The sequence below is a fragment of the Schistocerca cancellata genome, chromosome 1 (assembly GCF_023864275.1).
Source record: "Schistocerca cancellata isolate TAMUIC-IGC-003103 chromosome 1, iqSchCanc2.1, whole genome shotgun sequence".
Classification (NCBI taxonomy): domain Eukaryota; kingdom Metazoa; phylum Arthropoda; class Insecta; order Orthoptera; family Acrididae; genus Schistocerca; species Schistocerca cancellata.
This window is the reverse complement of record NC_064626.1, coordinates 947,227,118-947,240,083: the sequence shown is the minus strand read 5'-3', so window position 1 is coordinate 947,240,083 and position 12,966 is coordinate 947,227,118. Positions and strand designations below refer to the sequence as shown.

At 38.3% G+C, this 12,966-nt stretch overlaps 1 protein-coding gene across 1 annotated transcript in view; it reads left to right on the top strand.

Annotated features, from left to right (window-relative positions):
- The window catches only part of LOC126088199 (ATP-binding cassette sub-family C member 5-like), a 274,779-nt gene that overhangs the window by 149,101 nt on the left and 112,712 nt on the right, over nt 1-12,966 (top strand). Inside the window, exons 11-12 of the mRNA XM_049906328.1 lie at nt 2,607-2,733; nt 2,904-3,115. Coding sequence (XP_049762285.1) covers nt 2,607-2,733; nt 2,904-3,115 — 339 coding nt within the window. The remainder of the gene's footprint in view (nt 1-2,606; nt 2,734-2,903; nt 3,116-12,966) is intronic.

The following is a 12,966-nucleotide window of genomic DNA, read 5'->3' as shown; positions in this document are numbered from 1 at the left end:
TGTGTGTGTGTGTGTGTGTGTGTGTGTGTGTTTGTTTTAAGAAATGCATGCAACAGCAACATTAATATGTCTCTCTCTCTCACACACACACACACACACACACACACACACACACACCATGTTGCTTTAAAATAAGGTTCAAAATTGTTTCCAAGCACATGTTGCGTATTTCTTTTTAGAAGAACAAACCCTTACTGATATTTAACTCTCAGTGTTGCCAGCATAAACACATGAAATTGGTAGTTCAGACATAGAGAGAATTGTTCCAATCATTCATAAAATGTGAAAGAAACAGTATAAAGTGAACATGGAACTAGATTATGTAGTACCTCAGTTTATATATGAAAAAAACGAACACTGTAATAAATCTTTAAGTAATGGATGCCAATCACATGGCTGCTTTGTCTGATGTAATAAAGTGCCTGAAAGCTCCAATCTGATAAGGCTATGTAAATAAATATTCACAAATAAAAACTGAAAATTTCAGTGATTCTCAAAACACACATTTTTCAAAAGGGTGGGCAAAAGGTGAGAGGAAGTTGTAGTTTTCTGTGCTATAACTGAAAGATCACTCAATATCCTGGATACACATAAGATAGAGACTGCATGACGGGAGCAGCATATGTGAGTGTATATTTGAAACCATCCTCCTTTTTTTCCTATTTGTTTTCATAAAACTGAATGGTCATGCCACCTCATTTCTTTTACCTTTTCTGCAACAAAGCTGCATAATGTAAAAGAAACAAGAGATGAATTAAAAACATGTCAGAATAGTTACTTATTGCTGATGTAGTGTCAGGCTAACAACTGCACTAGCAGGTTGCACAGATATATTGAAACAGATATTAGAAAAAGGGACTCCCCTCTACCTCTATCTGTTCACAATGTGACTCTCAGTTCTCTCCCTTCCCTACCCTCCCTTCCCCATTGCCCCTTCCTCACCCATCTCTACCTAACTCTCCTCTCTTCTCCCAGTCTTTGCTTATCTGCCTTTCAACATCTTTCCAACTCAACCATTATCCATCTTAAATTCCTCTCTCTTTGTCTCCTTTCCCTACCCATCATTCACTGCCTTACCCATCATTATGTACTCTACATGCCTCTCTAATGCCTAGCCTACCACCTTGTCACCTAGCACCCTCCACTCTCCCTTCTGTCACTCTCGCACTGAATCAAACTACATCTAACGTTGTCCTGCAAGAGTCTATATTTACTTGTACCAAGATGTAGCTTCTGCAGCTGTGCTGGAGCTGTGCTTAATGTTGTGATTTGACTGCTAAGCTGTCTTTGGTTGAGATACTGTGGGTTCTTTCCATGTATGTATTCAGGACATGACTGTAATGACATGCATTTGCCAGTTGAAAGTATGCTGATGTAGCTTCATGTGAATGTAGGAGCGATAAAACTACTGTCCACGTGAACTTTTCACTTTCATCTGCACTAAATTTTTAAAGCTGATCAGCAACCTTTCCATCATTGCCAACCATTGGTTCTACTGTCTACTTGTCATTTTTGCATTGATGGAAGCAAGTAACAGGTTTGTGTCTATTAATCTGTTTTCTCCCACAGTTTCTGGGAAATGGAGTTTCTGATAAATGAAATTGGAAGCTTGATGATGATATTTTCATGTGTTTTGTGTTACTGTACTTTTCCCCCAAATTCAGTATATTTATTGTCTTCCTTTACTTTATTAGTATGGCTCAAGCCATTCATTTTTTCTTCTTTTTAGTGCAGATAATATGCTCCGCCAGTCTCTTGATATTTTTATTCCTTAGTGCTAGTGTGGTTGTTTTATGTGATTTTGATGTGAAAATAATCATTCAGTCTCTTTATTTGTATGGAGTGTAGCCATGTATGGAAGTGAAACATGGACGATAAATAGTTTGGACGAGAAGAGAATAAAAGCTTTCAAAATAGTGGTGCTACAAAAGAATGCTGAAGATTAGATGGGTAGACCACATAACTAATGATGAAGTATTGAATAGAATTGGGGAGAAGAGGAGTATGTGGCACAACTTGACAAAAGGAAGGGACCGGTTAGTAGGACATGTTCTGAGGCATCAAGGGATCACAAATTTAGCATTAGAGGGCAGCGTGGAGGGTAAAAATTGTAGAGGAAGACCAAGATATAAATACACTAAGCAGATTCAGAAGGATGTGGGTTGCAGTAAGTACTGGGAGATGAAGAAGCTTGCACAGGATAGGGTAGCATGGAGAGCTGCATCAAACCACTCTCAGGACTGAAAACCACAACAACAACAACAACAACAACAACAACATGTTGGAGGATCAAACCTGTAAAATTTTTAATTATTTGTGTGAGCATTAGCCCCTTAAAAATAATTAAGCAAACTTAAGGTGTTTTGTAAATGATGTGTATTTATTGTTAAAGAATGTTTCTCATTGGCATTTAAAATAACTACTTGCTGTAAACAAATAGTAAGTAGTTGTGTCTTTTCTATAAACAATAAATACGGTAATAGACAAAGCATCTGTCAGAAGTTTCTCAGATTCCTGTTATTTCTTTATATTTATAGCATCTTTGTACAGTTGGAAGTGAGTACCTACTAACTTGAATCTTCATCATTCTATTGCTTTTTATTTAGAAATTTCTCCATCGACCAAACTATGAGTCTCCATTCATACGATCAGTGGGAGAGAAACTGGTTGAATTCAGAAATGGAACTTTTGCATGGGAAGTTGCAGTTGGCGACACTAAATCCAAGAAGAAAGGTAAACAGGGAACTTAAACACTCTCCATGCCATTTACAGTTGACCACACAGCATTACAAAATGTTGAAATGATGCCATCTGATATTGAGTTATGTGCTAGTTAGTAAGTCATTGTATTTTTATTGTGTGGGCAATTGTTTTATGTGTTGTGTATTTGTTTTATTATACAGGTAATAGAAAGAAAGTGAGTGTTGTGAAACGTGAACCAGCAGAAAATGATGATTCTATGGAGGAAGAAGGAAAATTTATCAGTGTTGATGAGAACCTTCCTGTGGAAACACTACATGATATTACTTTAGATGTACACCGTGGAAAGTTAATTGGTGTATGTGGTAGTGTTGGATCTGGCAAAAGCTCTCTTCTTTCTGCCATTACAGGAGATGTAAGTTATTATTCTGTTGTCTTGGTCTGCATTTGATTCATTGTTGTTAAAATACCGTTTTAAAAAGTAATGTTGTAATAACGTTACTTGGTATTTCAGCCCGCAGTTTCCATTGCTTGACATTGTAATAATGCTTGATGTAATAATGAGGAGCCCTTCAATGGAAAATAATCATTGATTGGGTGAATATTTTCAAGGTGAAGGCATGTGAAAAGTTGAAATATTATCCTCTTTCCCCCTTTTTTTTCCCCCAGGCAAAATGGTTACGTGCGCGCGCCCACCCACCCACCCACCCACCCACCCACCCACACACACACACACACACACACACACACAGAGAGAGAGAGAGAGAGAGAGAGAGAGAGAGAGAGAGAGGTGGTGGAAACTTGCCAGGCAGGAAGGGAGTAAGTCCTATTTCCCATGTATCAAAAAATGCATTTGACATTAGCTTTTAACTTTATCCCTGCATGCGTTAGATGCTGCTTTTATTCTTAGAACTCAGAGTCATAATATTTACGATTCCTTATGAAAACTTGTCCAATATGAATTTTTGTCACCTAAAATTTTCTTTTGGTGACTCAGCCGTTGTAGGTTTTGCAGTATTCTCTTTAAACGCATTTCACAGTATTTTTGTCCAGACCAAGACATCCATCGTATCTCTCTATTGGATATGGAGTGGAGCAAACTACTCCCCATCCTTTTTGTGCTTTAAAGCAGGCATGTGTTCTGAGTGCCCGTGGACTTCGAAGACATCAGTGAACCGGGGGGGGGGGGGAGGACCACTTTTTAATGGAGTGAGTGACTGATTATTTTGTAAAAATTTTTGTTATTGACGCAATCACATTCTTATGACACAGTCATAACCAGTTTTGGCCATACAGTGACCACCTTCAGATTCTAAAGGCGGCGTATACTAAACACAGGTTCATGCGTCGTCCGTAGACATCCCGCAAGCACCTGTGAATATCTTCGACACATCAGTTTTCTACCAAAAGAAACTGAATGACATTGCTCTGCTTGGAACTCTCCTCCATTACAAATGCCATTTTGAAGGCTATGTACAGTGCTGCAACCTATCACAACTTCATGAGATTGTAGGGGCTGAAGCGGAAATATTCCATAATGTCCCACAACAAATTCTGGATTTTTCCAACTGAAATTGGCTGGGGGGGGACCCCTTTGCTCTTCACCCTAGAGATTAATATTTCCTAATGTATGAATTATTGCACAATCAGCTTAACAGTTCATGCCAAGAATAATATACAGAAGAATGGAGTACAAAATTAAGGCTTTGTTTAGATGATGATCAGTTATGCTTTAGGAAACGTTAGATGCACCTGAGAGAATATTCTGACGTTGCGGTTGATAATGAAAGGAAGACTAAAGAAAAATCAAGACACATTCATAGGCTTTGTCGATCTGGAAAAAGCATTTGACAATCTAAAATGGTCCAAGATGTTCAAAATTCTGAGTAAAATAGGGATAAACTATAGGGAGAGATGGGTAATACAAAATATGCACAAGAGCCAAGAGGAGATAATAAGAGTATACGAACAAGAACGAAGTGTTCGGATTAAAAAGGGTGCAAGACAGGGATGTAATCTTTCACCCCTACTCTTCAATCTGTACATCGAAGAATCAATTATGGAAATAAGAGAAAGGTTCACAAGTGGGATTAAAATTCAAGGTGAAAAGATATTGTGATAAGATTCGCTGATGACATTGGTATCCTGAGTGAAAGTGAAGAATAATTTCATGATCTGCTGAAGGGAATGGACAGTCTAATGTGTATAGAATATGGATTGATAGCAAACTGAATAAAGATAAAGGTAATGAGAAATAGCAGAAATGAGAACATTGAGAACCTTAACATCGGAGTTGATGGTCACGAAGATGGAAGTTAAAGCAGCAAAATATCCAGTGATGGAGGGAGCAAGGAGGACATCGAAAGCAGACTGGTGCTGGCAAGATGGGCATTCCTAGCCAAGAGAAGTCTACTAGTATCGAACGTAGACCTTAATTTGAGGAAGAAATTTCTGAGAATGTACATATGGAGTACAAAATTGTATGGTAGTAACACTGAATTGTGTGAAAACTGGAACAGAAGAGAATTGAAGCGTCTGAGATGTGATGCTACAGAGAATGTTGAAAATTAAGTGGACTGATAAGGTAAGAAATGGAGGAGGTTCTGCGCAGAATCGGAGAAACTTACAAGGAGAAGGGACAGAATGATAGGATTTCTTTTAAGACATCAGGGAATGACTTCCACAAACTGTAGAGGAAGACAGAGATTGGAATACATTCAGCAGATAACTGAGGATGCAGGTTGCCAGTGTTACTCTGAGATGAAGAAATTGGCGCAGGAGAGGAATTCGAACCGACCCGCATCAAACCAGTCAGAGGCCTGATGACTCAAAAACATTTGATCCCCACTCAAGCCTTCTCTTCCTTTTCTTCCAGCATTAGTCTGTATGGCTTCCAGTTGCAGATCATGCAAACTGCTCTGTTAGAACTCTAGGAAATTTATTTCTTCTATCTCCTTCATACATCTAAGGAGCTACTTTTCAAAACGCATTATGTCCCAAAAAGTAAATTTTTCAGGAGAAGCGAAAAACGTATACCGCAAAAAATGTTTGATTAACTTCTACGAATTTTACACCACATTCTCAGGTAGGGTTGGTTAATACAGGAAAATGGCTTCTTATACTTTCAATCTATGAGCATGTAAATGATGGACAAAATGCGTTTTGTTGGGTTCTGTTGGACAATCTGCTATTTGATGTAAGCTATTTTGGACATCATACTTTTTGATTAGTTTTCAATGATATAGAATGAGTAAAAATACTTTTTATTGTTTAAAAATGCATTTTTTAGCATTCAGTAAAATATTTTAACACCAGAAGTAGGTAGAAAAATGAAAATGTACTTCCTTTACAGTAACAAAAGTCCACAATATTTTTCCCAGAACAGGCTCCTTACATGGAAGGCTGATAGTCTAAGTGATAAATTTAAGTATTTCATTTTCTCTCTAGCTGTTTCCATATATGAGGCTTAGTAGTTTTTCCACATTGTCTTTCTTTTCTTGTTTCAACCTCATAAGTGGTGATATTTTGGAGATATTTGATACTTTTTTCAAGCTGTATCCACATTTACCGAATGGCAGAAAGTACTTTGACGGATGATCAGAATAGTAGGTGATGTGTGTTTTGATTTTCATATCAGTTACCCTTTCACCTGCCACATGTTTCTTCAAATGGATCCTTTTCAGATCACTGATTCCATCTACAGGCCTCAAAGTTGTACTTAGTTCCTTGAAATGAAATATTTCCCTGTCTTTCCTTAAAATCCTTGTTTTGCCCACTTCTGCATAAACATCCTGGTACATGTTTGGATTCAATATTTCTGAAATTTTATGAAGTTTCTTTTCTACTCGTCCAAATATTCTGTCAGAAAGTAAAAAAGAATGTCCTCGAATGGAAAGCAGAGAAGTACATCAGTCACATGCACTGGAGATTCTTTGAATAACCAGAAAGCAATTGCATGAATAACGTGCTGATTTTTGTTTTGGCCAGCACATCCATCCAAGAACAATCTGTGAAATGTGACAGATGTGTCACTGGTCAATTTCTTTAAGAAATTGGTAACGGCCAAGGAAATTTCTTCCGACCCTCTACCTGTGTGCGTTTCATTCCAAGTATAAAATGTAGGTTCTATACCTGCCACATTTGTAATACAAAAGGAGTATAGAGATATGTCTTGCGTAGTATGCCTCGCCAGTAGATAATTTTGGAAGAGGTTGTACCTATTCTAAATCAAAGGTAAATTTCAGGCTACTGTCATATATATTTGCTTCATTAATTTGTGAAAACCTCTAGCTCTTAATTTATGTGACCCAAGTTCAATCATTAGGTTATTCTTTGTGTTGATGTCTGTAGCAGTTATCATTTGGTGATACATTCTATGGCAGAAGCTGCAGGTATCATTTTCTGGAGTTCCATAACCTAGATTAAATTTTGTATTAAATACTTTCGTGTAAAATGTCTACTTCACTTTCAGATCAGATGTGACTGAATTGTTATACATGAGGAAAAGTTCTTTGTACTCAGGTCAGTTGTGAGATAAAGGCACTGGCTCTTACTTCTGGAGTAGTGACTTTCCCTTGCTTGTAGATGTGAAATGAATTCAGTTACCTTTTTCCTTTTTGCACTATACTTTCCAGCTTCATGGTCTCCTCTCTTGTCAAGTACTCATTCACCTGTTCTAAGGCCATAAGTAATGCTATACGCTCTTCTTTGATCAATGCCAAAAAGATTCCTAAAGAAAGCAGCACACACAGGAACTCTACCACCTTCTGAATAAACCTGAAAAGCATTAAAGGTAGCAATTACAATATTATTCCTCTAACATGTTTTATCAGATTAATAAATCATGAATTTGATGATTTTTTACTTTCATGATAGTGCACTATTATAGCAGTTCGTTTATTTTTCGGCTCATTCCGTACTCTCCTATGCTAAGGACTGCTCACATTGAGAAGGAAGGAAAGCCTTTTATCTTGTTCCTTTTTGACTGGTTCAGCAAACACAACCCTTTTAGTTTTGCGTAGATAGTTAACAGGAATCGAACAACAGCAAAAGCGTCCTGCTTTATGCTGGCAAGGAGGTTCGAAACTCATGAGATTGGGATCCTTATCCCGATATCTGACAATAAAAAAATTACAAGAGAAATAATTATACAGGTAAGTACAAATAGATTAATTTGTATCACTCTGCAATAACAGTAATTTTATTACTCTTTACTCTTACCTATTTTCATACTCTAATTCCCTTTTTGATTTTCTATTCATTTTCTCGTTTCACAATTCATTTCTTCTCCAACAGTCACACATTCACTCACTATAATACTTTTCATCTTAGCACAACAATGTTTTTAAGTCTGACTTCTATAAGTCTAACAGACAGAATGATAAATGTTTATACACAACAATGGTGTAATACTGAAAATGAATATTAACTGGTCATTGTTGGTCAGCTAAATGATTTGCTGTAGTCCACCAGTCTCACATTGTAGCCATCATACGAGGGCAGTTCAATAAGTAATGCAACACATTTTTTTTCCTCGGCCAATTTTGGTTGAAAAAACCGGAAATTTCTTGTGGAATATTTTCAAACATTCCCACTTCGTCTCGTATAATTTCATTGACTTCCGACAGGTGGCAGCGCTGTACGGAGCTGTTAAAATGGCGTCTGTAACGGATGTGCGTTGCAAACAACGGGCAGTGATCGAGTTTCTTTTGGCGGAAAACCAGGGCATCTCAGATATTCATAGGCGCTTGCAGAATGTCTACGGTGATCTGGCAGTGGACAAAAGCACGGTGAGTCGTTGGGCAAAGCGTGTGTCATCATCGCCGCAAGGTCAAGCAAGACTGTCTGATCTCCCGCGTGCGGGCCGGCCGTGCACAGCTGTGACTCCTGCAATGGCGGAGCGTGCGAACACACTCGTTCGAGATGATCGACGGATCACCATCAAACAACTCATTGCTCAACTTGACATCTGTGTTGGTAGTACTGTCACAATTGTTCACAAAAATCTGAACTAACTTCTCTTTCTTCATGACAATGCAAGACCTCGCACAAGTCTTTGCACCCGAGAGGAGCTCACAAAACTTCAGTGGACTGTTCTTCCTCATGCACTCTACAGCCCCGATCTCGCACCGTCGGATTTTCATATGTTTGGCCCAATGAAGGACGCAATCCGTGGGAGGCACTACGCGGATGATGAAGTAGTTATTGATGCAGTACGACGTTGGCTCCGACATCGACCATTGGAATGGTACCGTGCGGGCATACAGGCCCTCATTTCAAGCTGGCGTAAGGCCGTAGCATTGAAAGGAGATTACGTTGAAAAATAGTGTTGTGTAGCTAAAAGATTGGGGAATAACCTGGTATATTTCAATGCTGAATAAAACAACCCCTGTTTCAGAAAAAAATGTGTTTCATTACTTATTGAACTGCCCTCGTAGCTTAATAAAACAAAATAAAGGCAACTGTTGGACTTAGTGCAAGAGGACAAAATGCTATTTGTTGCATCTGCTACTTTTCAGCACCCTCTTTGAAGGTGTTAAAATGCGTTTGGACACAATCTGATTGTAGGAGTGTATAGTGCTGGTAATAAAATACCAGATTTCACATCAAACTCAATTTTGTCCACCAGTGGACATAATATGTTTTGAAAAGTTGCTCCTCATCTACATCTACGTCAATACTCTGCAAATCACATTAAGTGCCTGGCAGAGGGTTCATCGAACAACATCCCAATTCTCTATTATTCTAATCTCATATAGCGTGCGGAAAGAACAAACACCTATATCTTTCTGTGCAAGCTCTGATTTCCCTTATTTTATCATGGTGATCGTTTCTCCCTGTGTAAGTTGGCGTCAACAAAATATTTTCACATTCAGAGGAGAAAGTTTGTGATCGGAATTTTGTGAGGAGATTCTGCCGCAGTGAAAAATGCCTTTATTTTAGTGACGGCCATCCCAAATCCTGTATTATTTTAGAAACACGTCTCCCCTACTTGGCATTAATACAAAACGTGCTGCCCTTCTTTGAAATTTTTCGATGTACTCTGTCAGTCCTATCTGGTTTAGAAACTCGTCTCCCCTACTTCGCATTAATACAAAACGTGCTGCCCTTCTTTGCAATTTTTCGATGTACTCTGTCAGTCCTATCTGGTAAGGATCCCACACCACACAGCAGTATTGCAAAAGAGGACGGACAAGGATAAGCGTAGTGTAAGTAGTCTCCTTAGTAGACCTCTCACATTTTCTAAGTGTCCTGCCAATAAAAATGCAGTCTTTGGTTAGCCTTCACAACAACATTTTCTGTGTCTTCAGTCCAATTTAAGTTGTTCGTAATTGTAATTCCTAGGTATTTAGTTGAATTTACAGCCTTTAGATTTGACTGATTTATCATGTACCTGAAGTTTAATCCACTCATGTGGATGACCTCACACTTATCGTTATTTGGGGTCAGTTGCCAATTTTTGCACCATACAGATATTTTTAGTAAATAATTTTTCTTATATTGTTACTTCTGACTATGGCATTAATTAAAATAACAATGCATTAATATCTTTCACTCTGGGAGGTGGGGATTGTGGTGAAAGGGTTAGGTCACATATAAATCTACATCTGTACTCTGAAAACCACAGTGAAGGGGTTTCTTCTCATTCCATTCATGTATGGAGTGTGGGAAGAATGATTGTTTCAATGCCTTTGTGCATAGAGTCATTAATCTAACCTTATATTCATGATCCCTATGTAAACGATGCATAGGGGGTTCTAATATTTTCCTAGAGTCATCATTTAAAGCCAGTTCTTGAAACTTTGTTAACACGCTTTCTCGAGATAGTTTACATCTATCTTCAAGAGTCTTCCAGTCATTTCCTTCAGTATCTCTGTGACACTTTTCCACAGATCAAACAAATCTGTAACAATTCGTGCTGCCCTTCTCTGTATATGTTCAATATCCCCTGTTGGTCTTGTTTGGTAGGAATCCCACACAATTGTGCAATATTCTAGAACCAGTTGCACGAGTGATTTGTAAGCACTTATTCAATATTCTACCAATAAACTGAAGTCTACCACCTGCTAAACCCACAGCTGAGCCTACATGATCATTCCGTGGCATATCCTTGCAAAGTATTACATTCAGGTTATTTGTACGAGTCAGCCGATTCCAGCAGTGAGTCATTGAGATTGTAGTCATAGGATACTACTGCTTTTGTTTTGTGAAGTGCACGTTTTTACATTTCTGAACATTTAAAGCAATCTTTGCAACACTTTGAAATCTTATCAAGATCTGACTGAATATTTATGCAGCTTCTGTCAGACAGTAGTTCATATGCAGAAAGTCTGAGGTTACTATCAGTATTGTCTGCAAGGTCATAAACTTACAACATGAACAGCAAGGGTCCCAACACTCTTCCCTGTGGCACACCTGTAGTTACTTGTACAATTGACAGTGACTCACCACCCAAGATTACATGCTGCATCCTCCCTACCAAAAGTCCGTAATTAAGCCACAAATTTCACTCGATACCCCATATTCTCAGTTTTCGACAATAAGTGTAGGTGTGGTATTGAGTCTAGTGCATTTTGAAAATCAAGAAATACAGCATCTATGTGACTGCATTTATCCATAGATTTCAGTATGTTAAAAAGTACGGGTTGGGTTTCACATGATCAATGTTTTTGGAATCCGTGCTAGTTGGCATGTTGGCATTGAGGAGATCATTCTGTTCAAAATACCTTCTTATGTTTGAGCTCAGAATATGTTCTAAGATTCTACAACAAATTGATGTCAAGGATGCTAGACAGTCATTTTGTGGATCACTTCTACTACCCTTCTTGTAGACAGGTGTGAACTGTGCTTTTTTCCATGAAGTGATCGTGGTTTTGTGTTCGAGGGGTCTACAATAGATTCTAGTTAGAAGAGGCTCTAACTCATCTGAAAATTCAGTAAGGAATCTAACAAAGATTCCGTCGGACCCTGGAGCTTTGTTTACTTTCAACGATTTCAGCTGTTTGTCAGTTCCACTGTCACTATTACTTACTTATACATCTATTCAGTGGTACGAGGATTAAATTGGGGCAATTCTCATGGGTTTTCCTTTGTAAAGGAACATTTAAAAACAGAGTTAAGCATTTCAGCTTTTGCTTTGCTACCTTCAGCTTCAGTCTGTCTCATTCGCTAGGGTCTGGACACTAACTTTGCTGCCACTAATAGCTTTTACTTACGACCAGAATTTCTTTGGGTTTTGTGAAACACCACTTGACAATATTCTGCTATGGTAGTCCTTTGAGGCATCACACACTGCTCTCTTGACAGCCAAACACATTTCATTCAGTGTCTCTCTATCTGTAGCCCTACGCTTCATTTAAGACCTATTATGCAGTAATCTGTTTCTTTAGAAGTTTCTTTACAGTGACTGTATACCATGGAAGTTCCTTCCCATTGTGAACTGTTTTATTGGGTACCTGTCTATCCAGTGCATGGTCAACTATTCTTTTAAAACTTGAACCAGAGACCTGTAGTTCCTCAGCATGCTTCTGCCTTTTGCTAAAAGTTTCAAGTTCCTCATTGAGATACGACACTGCTGATTTCTTTATCTAGTTTACTGAACATATATATCTTTTTGCTTGTTTTAGTTGTTGTTTGTACTTTGAAAGTCATTGTTGCCACAACCGTGTCATGGTCACTGACAACAGTTTTGATGCGGAGATCCTCAAAGAGGTCAGGTCTATTTGTTGCCATCAGATTCAGTATATGTGCATCATGAGTGAGGTTCAGAACTAGCTAAACTCTCTAAACACACATTCATAGCAATTGTGCAAAAGCTATTGAATCCTTTTGAGTGGTTCAGTGACAGCACCTCACTAGCTTCTGTGCTTTTAGTGTCTTGTTGGCACCAAAGTCTCCTGCACTTGGCTTCATAGTTTATTAGTGACACTGCCATTAGAGAGAAGAAAGAAAAACATTGACAGTGGACCACAGACATGAAAGTTCTTTCCTTCGCTGCAGCATGCAACCTCAGTGGTTGAGCTACAGCTCTAGTATAATCTTTGAGTTACTCACTCTCAAGTAGTATTTCAAATTGTACCTCCAAACATACATTACACAATATTTTAAGCATGTAATATATCTGTTGAATGTTGTACATTTGTAACGCCAAACTAGGGACTTAGCTGCTCTGTTATCTGCCCAGACACAGTTCAAGTATACACCCACCAGTAGCATTCCATTCATTGCCTTTTAATGCAGGGTTGTCTACCATTCTCAATGGTTGTA